The following is a 16,668-nucleotide window of genomic DNA, read 5'->3' as shown; positions in this document are numbered from 1 at the left end:
CCATACCAAGTAGTTACAGGATCATAAATTGGTCATATTCAAAGTCCTCATGTGTCCAGGGTCATATTTCCTGAGTTTATAAAACATAATATAAATTAAATGAAAAATTAAAAAAGATTGTGTGATGTAATCATACAAACCCCGTTTCCATATGAGTTGGGAAATTGTGTTGGATGTAAATATAAACGGAATACAATGATTTGCAAATCCTTTTCAACCCATATTCAATTGAATGCACTACAAAGACAAGATTATTTGATGTTCAAACTCATAAACTTTTTTTTTTTTTGCAAATAATAATTAACTTAGATTTTCATGGCTGCAACACGTGCCAAAGTAGTTGGGAAAAGGCATTTTCACCACTGTGTTACATCACTTTTTCTTTTAACAACACTCAATAAACGTTTGGGAACTGAGGAAATTAATTGTTGAAGCTTTGAAAGTGGAATTCTTTCCCATTCATGTTTTATGTAGAGCAGGGGTCGGCAACCTTTACCACTCAAAGAGCCATTTTGACACGTTTCACAAAATTAAGAAGATAATGGGAGCCGCAACCATTCTCGCTAATGTCTGCTGATGGTCACCCAGATAACAATAATTAGGGCGTGCTATGAAGCCATTGCCTTTGACGCCTTCTACAACATGGACAAACTTCTTACCAGCCCAGTTACATGTTGTACGTGGCTTCCGCTGATACACGTACACGACTACAAGGCATATAGTCCAAGACTACAAGGCATATAGTCAACAGCCATACAGGTTACACTGAAGGTTGTGATATAAACAACTTTAACACTCTTACTAATATGCGCCACACTGTGAACCCACACAAAACAAGAATGATAAACACATTTTGGGAGAACATCCTCACAGTAACACAACATAAACACAACATAACAATTACCCAGAATCCCTTGCATCCATGACTCTTCCAGGCTATATCATACAGCCCGCTAGCACCAAAACCCAACCCCCCCCCCATCCGTGCGTCGGTTGAGTAGGGCGGGGTTGGGGGCGCGGGGGTGTATAATGTAGCCTGGAAGACTCATGGATGCAAGGGATTCTGGGTAATTGTTATGTTGTGTTACTGTGAGGATGTTCTCCCAAAATGTGTTTGTCATTCTTGTTTGGTGTGGCTTCACAGTGTGGCGCATATTAGTAAGAGTTTTAAAGTTGTTTATATCACAACCTTCAGTGTAACCTGTGTGGCGGTTGACTATATGCCTTGCAATCTCGTATGTGTGACGATGGAAGCAGCGAGATGCATGCGTCTGGCCGGCACGCAGATTGCAAGGTGTAAAGGCGGGCGATGACATGTTGTAGAGGGTGTTAAGTATAAAGCTAACACGGCACGCCCTCAATATTGTAGTCCGAGTGAAAATCGGAGAATGTTAACCCCGGGTGATGTCCAGGAGAGGCACCAAATTCCGGAAAAAACCCAAAACAATATAGAGGGTCGGCGATTATGCAGCTGAGCCATATGCTGCTGAACCACATCAGAGTGGCCAAAGAGCCGCGGGTTGCCGACCCATTAACTATAGGATTTGCCTAATTGGTTGGACAGGACAGAGTGAAGAAAAACGAGTTTTTTTTTATTTGTCTTTAATAAATTAATAATTGTTACAAATAAGAATTGTGATTAATTTGAAAATACTTTTTTTTTTCTACATATTACATACACATTATTTCAGCAATGTTATGTGCGGCCAGAATATGTGTCCCCAGTACAGGAAATGTACATATTCTCCAAGGTTTTTTTTTGTTTTGTTCTTTTTTTGGGGGTGCCTGGGGGGTAGTTACCGATAAATGTCCAACCTGGCAGCACAGGAAGCCGACTTTAGATCCGTTTTGTAGTTATGTTATAGGGTCCTCATAAATCAAAACATTTAAAAACAAGATTGAAGTTTGTGCATGTTTTAAATATAAGTAACGCTATAAGATTTTTGAGACCTTTCAAAATCGTAATTAAGTCCTTTTATGAAATGTTGGGTACGTTTAAGGTCTTAAATTCAAATTGTTGAATTTGAGACTTTTTAAGAACCCACGGGTCCCTTGGTGGGAGTTATTTCAATTAAGTATTCTTAAAAAGGTCTATTATTATTACCATAACGTTACATCTTGCATTGTAGCTTGTTATGTCGATCAGTTTTGCAATTGAAATGCATTAAATTACTTCCTAAACTCTTCTCATCTCCATTCAGTACATTCGTGCCTTACAAGCTAGATGGAAAAAGCAAAACTACCAACATTAATTACTCCCTTTTGCCTTTCCAGTCTTGTGTTGTTTATTTTGGATTTGAAATTCCACATTCATGTTTCCAAACAAGTGTGTAATTACAGTGTTTATCAGAGCGAAAAGTTGCATTCTTTGACTGGTGTTTAAGTGTAATTACACTCAGGTCTTGGATGTTTGTATAGAAGCTGAATATTGTGTATTCATTTTGCACTTCACCAAACCTGCCTTCCCTTATTGATTGCTTTAAATGAACAAGCCAATAATTTACTGCTCTGGTGTTGTAGAATGATGCTTTTATACTTGCTGGACCCACAGTGATGCACCCTTGACTACAGATTTATCTGGAGGTCTTTACGGGACGTTTTGTCTCTGTATTGTCCAATGTTGAACGCTCTTCTGTTAGCCCACAGAACTTCGGTGAGCATTTTACAGTATGTGTATGGGTAGAAATCCACACAAAAAAAAGTAAGAAAACTGTTCAGTAACATTTTAAGTCGCAACATTCAGAGATAAAAAAGAAAATAGTACAATTATTGCAAACATGGGCTGACTTCTCTGCTGAATAAGCATGTACAGTATCACAATAAAATAAGGTCAATAAAGCAAATTTGTCCACTCATTAGTGTTAATTTTTAATCTATCAAATAAAAAGATATATATCGAAATCAAATTCCTGAGAAAAATCCCGGGCTCGATATCTTTCCGTGTGGAGTTTGCATGTTCTCCCTGTGACTGCGTGGGTTCCCTCCGGGTACTCCGGCTTCCTCTCACCTCCAAAGACATGCACCTGGGGATAGGTTGATTGGCAACACTAAATTGGCCCTAGTGTGTGAATGTGAGAGTGAATGTTGTCCGTCTATCTGTGTTGGCCCTGTGATAAGATGGCGACTTGTCCAGGGTCTACCCCGCCTCCTGCCCAGACCCAGCTGAGATAGGCTCCAGCACCCCTGCGACCCCAAAAGGGACACGCAGTAGAAAATGGATGGATGGAAATTACAGTATGTTATTTATTGTAGTTTGATCATTTTCCACGACTGATGCACTAACATTATGTGATTATTTTTCACATATGTAGCATCATCTACAAAGAAACAAAGAATTTCTATTGAGACATCCAGTGGACACATTTAGAACAGCTGTGTTTTCATTCAAAAATTTCAGGTTAATTCTTATACTTAGCAAACTCATCCTGCGGGCCCGATAAAACCTGATTGTCGGCCTTATCCGGCTCTCGGGCCGTACGTTTGGCACCCCTGGTTTAGACATTAGGAACTATAACGCAATCTAAAGAGGTCATTTTTGTTTATGGATGAGAAACGATGAGAGATTCTCTTCACAAGTCTACACATCTGTGCAGGGACATTGGATGGGCCAAAATGAGGAAGATTGTCTGAAATGTCGAGGACATCGGACAATAATTTGTGGGAATTGGTAGAATTTGCATGATTACGACATAACAAATCCACATAAAAGACATGTTTTGTGGCAATGACACAAATTCTGATGTTACATATTTCAAACCAGTATGAATTAGGTTATATTTCAATGCAGAACTATTACATATTGTCTGTTTACATATTGTCCCCAAACTTTTTGACTCGGGGTCCGCATTGGTTTAAAAAAAATGTCCAAGGCCGAGCTTTGTGTGTATATATATATATATATATATATATATATATATATATATATATATTTATATATATATATATATATATATATATATATATATATATATATATTAGGGCTGCAAATCTTTTGGTGTCCCACGATTCTATTCAATATCGATTCTTGGGGTCACGATTCGATTATAAATCGATTTTTTCGATTCAACGCGATTCTCGATTCAAAACCGATATTTTTCCGATTCAAAACGATTCTGTATTCATTCAATTCATAGGATTTCAGCAGGATCTACCCCGGTCTGCTGACATGCTAGCAGAGTAGTGGATTTTTTTTAAAAAGCTTTTATAATTGTAAAGGACGATGTTTTATCAACTGATTGCAATAATGTAAATTTGTTTTAACTATTAAAGGAACAAAAAATATGACTTATTTTATCTTTGGGAAAATATTGGACACAGTGTGTTGTCAAGCTTATGCAAGTGTAAGCCACTGTAACACTATTGTTCTTTTTTTAATTTTTATAAATGTCTTATGATAATGTCAATGAGGGATTTTTAATCACTGCTATGCTGAAATTATATCTTATATTGATACTGTTGTTGATAATATTATTTTTTTTTTCATTAGTTTTGGTTAGTTCTGTGTCGTGTTTGTGTCCCCTCAATTGCTCTGTTTATTGCAGTTCTGAGTGTTGCTGGGTTAGGTTTGGTTTTGGAATTGGATTGCCTTGTTATGGTATTGCTGTGTATTGGTTTGTTGGATTGATTAAAAAAATAAGATACAAATATAAATAAGAAAATTTAAAAAATAGATTTTTTTAAAAATGAGAATCGATTCTGAATTGCACAACGTGAGAGTCGCGATTTGTATTCAAATCGATTTTCCCCACACCCCTAAAATATATATGTATATATATATATATATATATATATATATATATATATATATATATATATATATATATATATAAATATATGTATATATATATATATACAGTATATATATATATATATATATATATATATATATATTTATATATACATATACATATATACACAGTATATATATACATATACATATATATATATATATATATATATATATATATATATACTGTGTATATATGTATATGTATATATAAATATATATATATACATATATATATATATATATATATACTGTATATATATATAAATATATGTATATATTTATGTATATATATATACAGTATATATATATTTATATATTTATATATACATATACATATATACACAGTATATATATATATATATATATATATATATATATTTATATATATATATATATATATATATATATATATATACATATATATACAGTATATATATATATATATATATATATATATTTATACATACATATATACACAGTATATATATATATATATATATATATATATATATATATATATATATATATATATATATATATATATATATATATATATATATATATACACACCCCGTTTCCATATGAGTTCGGAAATTGTGTTAGAGGTAAATATAAACGGAATACAATGATTTGAAATCATTTTCAACCCATATTCAGTTGAATGCACTACAAAGACAAGATATTTGATGTTCAAACTCATAAACATAATTTTTTTTTTACAAATAATAATTAACTTAAAATTTCATGGATGCAACACGTGCCAAAGTAGTTGGGAAAGGACATGTTCACCACTGTGTTACATCACCTTTTCTCTTAACTACACTCAATAAATGTTTGGGAACTGAGGAAACTAATTGTTGAAGGTTTGAAAGTGGAATAATTTCTCATTCTTGTTTTATGTAGAGCTTTAGTCATTCGACAGTCCAGGGTCTCCGCTGTCATATTTTACGCTTCATAATGCGCCACACATTTTCAATGGGAGACAGGTCTGGACTGCAGGCGGGCCAGGAATCTACCCGCACTCTTTTACTACGAAACCAGGCTGTTGTAACACGTGGCTTGGCATTGTCTTGCTGAAATAAGCAGGGGCATCCATGATAACGTTGCTTGGATGATAACATATGTTGCTCCAAAACCTGTATCTATCTTTCAGCATTAATGGTGCCTTAACAGATGTGTAAGTTACCCATGCCTTGGCCACTAATACACCTCCATACCATCACAGATGCTGGCTTTTGAACTTTGCGCCTATAACAATCCGGATGGTTATTTTCCTCTTCGTTCCGGAGGACACCATGTCCACAGTTTCAAATATAATTTGAAATGTGTACTCGTCTGACCACAGAACACTTTTCCACTTTGCATCAGTCCATCTTGGATGAGCTCGGGCCCAGCAAAGCCGGCGGCGAACCTTGGTGCTGTTGAAAAATGGGTTTTGCTTTGCATAGCAGAGTTTAAACTTGCACTTAAAGATGTAGCAACCAACTGTTGTTACTGACAGTGGTTTTATGAAGTGTTCCTGAGGCCATGTGGTGATATCCTTTACACACTGATGTCGTTTTTTTAATGCAGTACCGCCTGAGGGATCAAAGATCTGTAATATCATCGATTACGTGCAGTGATTTCTCCAGATTATCTGAACCTTTTTATGCTTTCACGGACTGTAGATGGTAAAATCCCTAAATTCCTTGCAATAGCTCGTTGAGAAACGTTGTTCTAAAACTCCATCCATCCATTTTCTACCGCTTGTTCCCTTTTTTGGGGTCGCGGGAGGCGCTGGCGCCTATCTCAGCTACAATCGGGCGGAAGGCGGGGTACACCCTGGACAAGTCGCCACCTCATCACAGGGCTACCACAGATAGACAGACAACATTCACAATCACACACTAGGGCCAATTTAGTGTTGCCAATCAACCTATCCCCAGGTGCATGTCTTTGGAAGCGGGAGGAAGCCGGAGTACCTGGAGGGAACCCACACATTCACGGGGAGAACATGCAAACTCCACACAGAAAGATCCCGAGCCTGGATTTGAACCCAGGACTGCAGGACCTTCGTATTGTGAGGCAGACGCACTAACCCCTCTGCCACCGTGAAGCCCTGTTCTAAAACTGTTCAACAATTTTCTTACAAATTGGGGATCCTTGTTTGTGAATTATATAGCATATCATGGAAGCTGCTTTTATACCCAATCATGGCACCCAACTGTTCCCAATTAGCCTGCACACCTGTGGGATGTTCCTAATAAGTGTTTGATGAGTATTTCTCAACTTTATCCGTATTTATTGCCACCTTTCCCAACTTCTTTGTCACTTGTTGCTGGCATCAAATTATAAAGTTATGATTATTTGCAAATATGTTGTCTTTGTTGCATATTCAACTGAATATGGGTTGAAAATGATTTGCAAATCATTGTATTCTGTTTTATATTTACATGTAACACAATTTCCGAACTCCACGCAGTTTGTATATATATATATATATATATATATATATATATATGTATATATATATATATATATATATATATATATATATATATATATATTAATATATATATATATATATATATATATATATATATATATATATATATATATATATATATATATTGCAGAGGGGTTAGTGCGTCTTCCTCACAATACGAAGGTCCTGCTGTCTTGGGTTCAATCCCAGGCTCGGGATCTTTCTGTGTGGAGTTTGCATGTTCTCCCCGTGAATGTGTGGGTTCCCTCTGGGTACTCCGGCTTCCTCCCACTTCCAAAGACATGATGAACATTACAGACCTCTGTCATCATTCCAAAGACATGCACCTGGGGATAGGTTGATTGGCAACACTAAATTGGCCCTAGTGGGTGAATGTGAGTGTGAATTTTGTCTGTCTATCTGTGTTGGCCCTGTGATGAGGTGGTAACAAGCAGTACAAAATGGAATAGAAAGGACGGATTCAAAAAAAAAAAAATTGCAGAAAAAACATTTTATTTTTATTTTTTAAAACATGGGACTTCCTATGGGCCATAGTTTGGGGACCCCTGGTTTCATGTAAGAAAATATCTGCTTTTTTTTTTTTAAGATAGGTGAATTACCTCTTTGAAAATGCAGGCGTAACATTATGATTTAGTATACTTGACTCATTCCGCATTGGTGAATATAATGATGGCAGTGTTCATGTGACATTTACTGTTTTCATCTGCCTCCGACTTTCGGCTTTCCTGTCGTGATCCTTCCCCTGGGAGCTTTTAAAATGTCTACTGGCTCTCTTTGGAACAATTTGATTGTCTGGGCATGTTGTTTACTTTCATGCAATGAAGTCGGGGTGTGTTTTTCTTTGTGACCACCAGGCGTCCCTCTTGGGCTGTGTTTATCTAAGCCGGAGAGCTGTGTAAATGATAGAGGACAAAATATCCATGTTTCATTCGACTTGAGAAGAGATGATTGCCACAATTTAGGGGAACTTTCAGCTAAAGTTAAAAGTTAAAGTCCCAATGATTGTCACACACACCTAAGTGTGGTGAAATGTGTCCTCTGCATTTGACCCATCCCCTTGACCAACCCCTGGGAGGTGAGGGGAGCAGTGGGCAGCAGCGGTGCCGCGTCCGGGAATCATTTTTGGTGATTTAACCCCCAATTCCAACCCTTGATGCTGAGTGTCAAGCAGGGAGGTAATTGGTCTCATTTTTATAGTCTTTGGTATGACTTGGCCGTGGTTTGAACCCACAACCTTCCGATCTCAGGGCGGACACTCTAGGGCAGGGGTTGGGAACCTATGGCTCACGAGCCAGATGTGGCTCTTTTGATGACTGCAACTGGCTCTCGGATAAATCTGAGCTGACATTGCTTAACACGATAAGTAATGAATAATTCCACTTGTAATCACAGTGTTAAAAATAACGTTCAAAATATAAAACATGCTCATGCATTTTAATCCATCCATCCTTTTTCTACCGCACTTGTTCAAGAAGTTGCATTAAGGGTAAGAAGTAATTTATTTATTATTGGTCAGACCACCAAGCACCGACATGAGAGCCTGTTTCAGGGTAACAATATTGTTTTATTTTTCAATAAGTCTCTCAGTTGCTTTCCAGCAATTGTCTTTTTCTCTTTTGTTCTCGCTCGCGTTCTGGCTCCAGCTCCAACACCTTTTCTCCTCCTGGCTGCTACTTACAAACAGAGCGACAGGTGATTAGATAACAAGGCCAAGCTGGGCCATTTACGCACCTGTCGCTGATTTTCAGGCCGATCCTGGCATCACCCCGGTTCGCTGGAGGTCCGCATGCCACACCCCCTCCACATTTAGCTTCAGAATAACAATGTTATTACGAAGAATACGAGACCTATTATACTTTAGAAATGTTGATCTTACTTAAAAATGCACACGTTTAGTTGTGTTCAGTGTTAAAAAAATATTATATGGCTCTTAGAGAAATACATTTTAAAATATTTTGCTTCTTTGCTCTCTCAACCAAAAAGGTTCCCGACCCCTGCTCTAGGGTATGAGACTTAATAAAAAACAGTTGGGCTGTTTTCTGATTGTATAGTCCATGGAATGATCAACTAAATAGATGAAAGTTATCTTTGTGTAAATGAGGGTTTTCAATCACATTTATCCGAAGTCACTTGTTTGTTGTGCATAGCAACCAAAATGCTAATGAGGTTTATCCTTACCCCCTATCTTATTTTGTCTCCTCCTCCTTTCTCAGATAACTTGGATTCAAAGACTGATGATGCTGATAGTCAATCCCCAGAAAACCAGACAACTGAAGAGGTACAGTCGCGATCATAAAACACTGTTGGAAGGATATTTTTGCAATATTGTCATATAATGATGAGTATCCTTCACATCTGAATCAATACTGTACCAATTGTTGGTACTTATGTGTGTGTTCATTTGTTAAAAATTGTAAGTCTTATTTTTTTTATTATTTAAAGTCCCATTTACTGGAAAAACTTTCAGTTTTGTTTGATTTTGGCAGGGTTAGTAGACCAAAGCAGCAGTATTTTGCCTGAAGGAAGACCACATTTCCCATGAGGACCAGCTCTTAGCGTCATAAATTGTCAAAAACTACTGTCACGTACATACAAACTGACATAATGATACCACAATGATGATCTTTCTACCGTAGGAACCTACATCTTTTACTCAAACTTTATTTGCTGTTTGCAGTCATTGCATTGTTTTTATTATATACCAGAGGTGTCAAACTCGTTTTTAATAAGGGCCACATAGCAGTTATGGTTACCCTCGGAGGGTCGCTTTTAACAATGAGTAATATATGAATATACATGTATATATAATACATTAACAACATATTGTTTTACATTAGATGCAAACTAAAAAAACCTTTTAAAAACTGGCAGCTCACTCACTAGAATTTTACAGTAAAAGCAGTGGGTTTTTACAGTATATAAAAAATTATAAATGCAATGGAATGGAAAAACAACACCACTGTTTTTAGCGGTAAAATTCAAGCAACAGTTACCATAAAATATTGTTTTAATGTATTTTTTGTTTGTTTTTTAATGTTTTGCTATCTTACTGCATGTGGAAAAAACACAACCGAAGTTGATTTACGGTAAAAAACTCAGTCTGCAAAATTTAACCAGAAAATCTATCGTCAAGTTTGATTTATAATTTGTTTTGAAACCATAAGTCAATCAGTTATTTAAGTACAGTATTTTTATCTTTATTTTAGCAAAAACATGTTTAGGAATACATGATAATATAATATTTAGATTTGGATAATATTGAATTTTAAAAGATACACACTTACATGCGGTACATGATTTTTAATGTCAAAAGGGAAATAACAAATATATTTAGTTGGAAAATATTTATTAACGCGTATTATTTCCAGGCAATTATATTCTCTCAATTCTCCTATTGTCTAAACTCATGTTTGCAAACTTCACCTACAGCCCTAAAGCTATTCAAATCCCCGTACAACCAGGCAATCAAGGCATTTCACAGAAAACCTGTGAGGTGACATCATTGTGATGTCATTAAGAAACACGAGCTTTATACATTTGAGAAAGGGTGTACATTTTTGCAAACTGAAGATGTTTTTTAAATGTCTAACTAATCACATGCTACCGCTGGTCTTTAGTCTGGCTGTCCAACGTCAAGGCCTGTCGCAGACCTTTGGACAATCCACCTTTGCCTCTAATGAAGCCAAACTGTGGAACATTCTTTCCACTAAATTAACACTGCAAACCCATCTAAACCTCTTCACCAGGCGTCTGAAACTGTGGCAGAAATCAGATCACAGTTGTCCACATTATTAATGTATTGTAAATTTGATTCATTGTATATTTTGTAACATTTTACATTTAACATTCTATATCCTATGAACATCTTAGACAGGTGTTGAAAATTAGCATTTTCTTGCTATTACACTTAAAGGCAGTGCATTTTGTCCAATGTAACTGTTACGTCCATATCAAATTAATATTAGTAAAATCTTTATTGCTAATCAGTAGCATGTTCATGGACAATTGATTTTGAAAAGTGGAGTCTTATTGTACATGTAAAATTGCAACATTATCTAGAGGCCGTCCAACCGATTCCATTCTGAGTGCTGCTTGAGTGCTTGTTTGCCCGCCAAGTGTTTGAGCTGGCTTAGTCTGCAACGTCACGTGCGACAAAAGTTTTAAAATATGGCACTGTTTGATTTCACGTGAATCGATACCTGGCAGGATCGAGAGTATTTGGTTGGTGCCCTTAAAAGTATTAAACTTGATACTAGGGGTGTGGGAAAAAATCGATTCGAATACGTTGTGCGATTCAGGATTGATTCGCTTTTTTTTTTTTTTAATCGTTTTTTTTTTTCCTTTTATTATCAATCCAACAAACAATTCCAAAACCAAACCTGACCCAGCAACACTCAGAACTGCAATAAACAGAGCAATTGAGAGTAGACACAAACACGACACAGAACAAACCAAAAGTAGTGAAACAAAATTGAATATTATCAACAACAGTATCAATATTAGTTATAATTTCAGCATAGCAGTGATTAAAAATCCTTCATTGACATTATCATTAGACATTTATAAAAATTTTAAAAAAGAACAAGTGTCACAGTGGCTTACACTAGCATCGCATTTCATAAGCTTGACAACACACTGTGTCCAATATTTTCACAAAGATAAAATAAGTCATATTTTTGGTTTGTTTAATAGTTAAAACAAATTTACATTATTGCAATCAGTTGATAAAACGTTGTCCTTTATAACTATAAAAGCTTTTTTAAACAAATCTACTACTCTGTTAGCATGTCAGCAGACTGGGGTAGATCCTGCTGAAATCCTATGTATTGAATGAATACAGAATCGTTTTAAATCGAAAAAATATCGTTTTTGAATCGAGAATTGCGTTGAATTGAAATAATCGATATATTATCGAATCGCGACCCCAAGAATCGATATTGAATCGAATTGTGGGACAACCGAAGATTCGTAGCCCTACTTGATACCCATCCCTAATTGTTAATGTAGGCATCTATGCCATTTTTTTGCAGTAATCAGCTGATGTGTGCAGCCTTTCTTCCAAAGTTTTGGCATGGGTGTAAATATTTTCTCATATTTGTATTATTTTAGTATACCTGTTTGAACTTTTATTATTATTCAATAGGAGAATTGTATTCCATTAGAGCACGGGTCACCAACGTGGTGCCCGCGGGCACCAGGTCGCCCGTAAGGACCAGATGAGTAGCCCACTGGCCTGTTCTAAAAATAGCTCAAATAGCAGCACTTACCAGTGAGCTGCCTCTATTTTTTAAATTGTATTTATTTACTAGCAAGCTGGCCTCGCTTTGCTTGACATTTTTTAATTTTAAGAGAGACAAAACTCAAATAGAATTTGAAAATCCAAGAAAATATTTTAAAGAGTTGGTCTTCACGTGTTTAAATAAATTAATTTGTTTTTTTTACTTTGCGTCTTATGACTTTCAGAAAGACAATTTTAGAGAGAAAATACAACCTTAAAAATGATTTTAGGATTTTTAAACACACATACCTTTTTACCTTTTAAATTCCTTCCACTTCTTTCCGGACAATTTAAATCAATGTTCAAGTCAATTTATTTTTTTTATTGTAAAGAATAATAAATACATTTTAATTCAATTCTTCATTTTAGTTTTTGTTTTTTTGACGAACAATATTTGTGAAATATTTATTCAAAATTATTATGATTATATTTCAAAACAATTATTCTGGCAAATCTAGAAAATCTGTCAAATCAAATTTAAATCTTATTTTAAAGTATTTTGAATTTCTTTAAAAATTTTTGTTCTGGAAAATCCAGAAGAAATAATGATTTGTCTTTGTTAGAAATATAGTTTGGTCCAATTTGTTATATATTCTAACAAAGTGCAAATTGGATTTTAACCTATTTAAAACATGTCATCAAAATTCTAAAATTAATCTTAATCAGGAAAAATTACTAATGATGTTCCTTAAATTATTTTTTAAATTTTTTCAAAAAGATTCAAATTAGATAGTTTTTTTTTTTTCTTTTTTTCGGTTGATTTTGAATTTTAAAGAGTGGAAATTGAAGATAAACTATGTTTCAAAATTTAATTTACATTTTTTTCCTGTTTTCTCCTCTTTTGAACCGTTCAGTTAAGTGTTTTTTTCATCATTTATTCTCTACAAAAAACCTTCTGTAAAAGGAAAAAAAATGTACGACAGGATGACGGACAGAAATACCCATTTTTATATATATATATATATAGATTTATTTATTAAATGTAAATTGAGCAAATTGGCTATTCCTGGCAATTTTTTTAAGTGTTTATCAAACTGGTAGCCCTTCGCATTAATCAGTACCCAAGAAGTAGCTCTTGGTTTCTATGAGATTATGTAATGCAAGTATCCAGCGGTAAATAACCAATGTTGCTCCCATAAAATATCAACAAGTCTTTGTGGTAATGTGTTGCAGGAACCTACATCAGATGATACAAAATCATCAGAGGACAATGGTGAAAAGCCTGAAGAGAAGGAGGAGGACTTTGTCGAAAATACCAATGACAAGAACACTTCAGTTAGCAAAGAGGAGCAAGCAGATAAGGAGATGACTCTTCAAAGAAAAGGAGACACAGAGGAAGAAAATGAATCTGCAAAGAGCAAAAATGAGAGAGAAATGTCAGAGGAGCAGGCAGAAAAGGTAAAAGAAGTGAAGAAGGATGGTGACACTCAGAGTAAAGAGGTTTTGGACGAGGGTAAGGAGGTTTCAGAAGGGAAAAACAAGGTTTTGGATGAAAATGCGGAGGCCCCAGTTGAGAGAATTGATGTGTCAGATGATAATAAGGAGGTCTCAGGTGATAGTAAGGAGGCAGGTGTGCACAAGAGTGAGGAAAAGAATGCAGATATCAGCGAGGAGGTAGCAGATGAAAGTATGATTTTGGGTGAGAGTAAGCAAGACATCGCTGATGAGAGTAAACAGGAGTGTGCAGATGAGAAAAAGGAGGAGGCTGCAGAAGAAATTAAGGAAGATCTTGTGGATGACTGCAATGAGGAAGACACTTATGAGAAAAAAGATGAAACTAATGAGAGTAAGGAGATGATAAATAAGGATGAGGCTGAATATGAGAGTAAAGAAGGAGTCACTTATGAGAGTAAGAATGGGACATCCGATGAGAGTGGGGATGAGGCTGAAGGTGAGAGTAAAGAGGAAGTCACTTATAATTGTAAGGATGAAGTACCAGTTGAGAGTAAGGATGTGGCTGAAGATGAGAGTAAAGAGAAAGTCACTTACAATGGTAAGAATGAGGTACCAGTTCAGAATAAGGATGTGGCTGAAAATGAGAGTAAAGAGGAAGTCACTTATGAGAGTAAGGATAACGCTGAAGAAGAGAGTAAAGAGGAAGTCACTTATGAGAGTAAAGATGAGGCTGAAGATGAGCATAAAGAGAAAGTCACTCATAATGGTCAGGATGAGGTACCAGTTGAGAGTAAGGATGTGGCTGAAGAAGAAAGTAAAGTGGAAGTCACTTATAAGGGTAAGGATGAGGTACCAGATGAGAGTAAGGATGAGGTACCAGATGAGAGTAAGGATGAGGCAGAAGATGATAATAAGTCAGTTGTATCTTCTGAGGCCCAAAATAATGAGTGGGACACAACTATTAACAGCAACACCAAAGAGAATCAAAAGGAGAAAGAAACCGAAGATCATGTCAGAAAAGATGGTGATGAGGATGAGAAAGAGAGCATCCACCACAGTAAACATTAAAAGAGTCAATAGCAGAAGAATCAATAACTGGAATACCAAAATACTGGAGATAGAAGTGCAACTAAAAAGTGAAGATTATGATCAGATATACAGAGTAGAATCATAATTTAATCAAAAATAAACAGTATGGTTGGAAAGTAGGAAATAATGACAAAATAAGCCCTTGTTATCTTAACAATAGTGTTAGTTTTTACTGTAAAATTAAACAAATATATATTGATGGATAGGAAGTCAATACTTCGCCACAACCTTGATTGTTTTCATTTTGGATGTTGGATATTAGTAAAAAAAAAACTCAATGTGAAACCAAGAAAAATATATTCTTGATAACCATCAGCAATATATTCTTATATCTTCCTATAATTTTTTTTTAATTGCAAATGTGCATTCATTGCAGTGAGTACTTTCCTACTGATATTTAATTTGGTGATATACTCCAATTTTAAATTACTGTATGCTAACCAATAATTAGTGACAGGTTGTGAGGACTCTTTTAAAACTTGTAATTATTGAGCCATATTCAATGTAAACAAAGTTAATACCTTAAAATGTTCCCATCTGTTTGTTTATTGTTATTTAGAACTGGAAACCATTTATGGGCTTACCTTCATTTGTGTACAAACTCCATGTGGCCGTGCTTTCTTACTTTGTTATAAAATCCTTACTGATGAAATTGTTAAACCATTAAAATACCGCACAATATGCTTATAACACAGTTCAATTGACAAATATCAATGTTTATTTCATGTTGTCATGTTTTTACATTTATCGTGAGCCTCACCTGCCTCTTCTGACTACAGGTTTTTTTTATTTTTTTATTTATTTTTTTTTTTTTTCCAAGATGGCGCTGCTGTAGTGGCTGCTGTAGGCAGGAGCTCTGTGCTCTTGTATCATCCTTTTGTGTACCCTCTTGTTTTCATATGTTATTATATTTTCTTGCCTTTTGGCCCGGGACCCTTTGGGACTGTGTGACAAGGGGTGGCACTTTCGTGACCTCTGTGGTGCTTTTTTTGTGGACTTCTGGATCTGCCTCCAAGGAGCCTTTTGGCCATGGAGACAAGCTGCTGGGTCTCTGCCACACCGGAGTCGGTTTGGAGGGACTGGAGGAGATGCGGATGAGGGGACAGGGCTGCGGAGCTAGCACTGAGCGCTGGGACGGAGAGTCTTCGCGGTGTCTTGGCTGGGTGAGCAGGTGTCGGACACCTCAGTCACCTTGGACGTATCCTCGCTCATCCATGCGGACTGGACTATGGCCGAGAGTGGAGTCAGCTGTCTTGGTTGCTTTGTTGGGTCTGCTCCTGTCTCTGGCCGTGCTCCCTCCACCCCAGCGGACGATGGCGTGGAACACCGCAGAGGCCACCGCAGTGGATATGTTTCTTTTACTTTTTATTCATAGCTGTATGTAGAAGTGTCTGGTTGTATTTGCTGCTTTAATGTCTTTAATGTCCTCTGTGTTCTTTGATGTTTGATGTTTCCCTCTTACATGTGTTCTATGGCTATGAGTTGTTGTTTTTTTCCCTTGGCCTCAGTCTGCGCCCCCTCTCCAGGGCCCAGGCTAAGACTGATTTTTTATTTTATTTTATTTTAATCTTCTATTTTTTTCTCCCATTCCCCCCTTGTTTACCTGTATGTCATCTTTTTTATAAGGGGCGC

The 16,668-nt window shown here is 36.0% G+C and overlaps 1 protein-coding gene across 1 annotated transcript in view; it reads left to right on the top strand.

Moving 5' to 3' along the window:
- LOC133561441 (doublecortin domain-containing protein 2-like) overlaps positions 1-15,863 on the top strand; it is a 63,766-nt gene extending 47,903 nt beyond the window's left edge. Inside the window, exons 8-9 of the mRNA XM_061914734.1 lie at positions 9,488-9,552; positions 13,726-15,863. Of these exons, the coding sequence (XP_061770718.1) occupies positions 9,488-9,552; positions 13,726-15,015 (1,355 nt within the window). The 3' untranslated portion in view covers positions 15,016-15,863. The remainder of the gene's footprint in view (positions 1-9,487; positions 9,553-13,725) is intronic.
- The last annotated feature ends 805 nt before the right edge of the window (positions 15,864-16,668 follow it).

The sequence above is a fragment of the Nerophis ophidion genome, linkage group LG11 (genome assembly GCF_033978795.1).
Source record: "Nerophis ophidion isolate RoL-2023_Sa linkage group LG11, RoL_Noph_v1.0, whole genome shotgun sequence".
In the NCBI taxonomy this organism is placed as follows: domain Eukaryota; kingdom Metazoa; phylum Chordata; class Actinopteri; order Syngnathiformes; family Syngnathidae; genus Nerophis; species Nerophis ophidion.
This window is presented reverse-complemented; position numbering and strand designations above follow the sequence as displayed.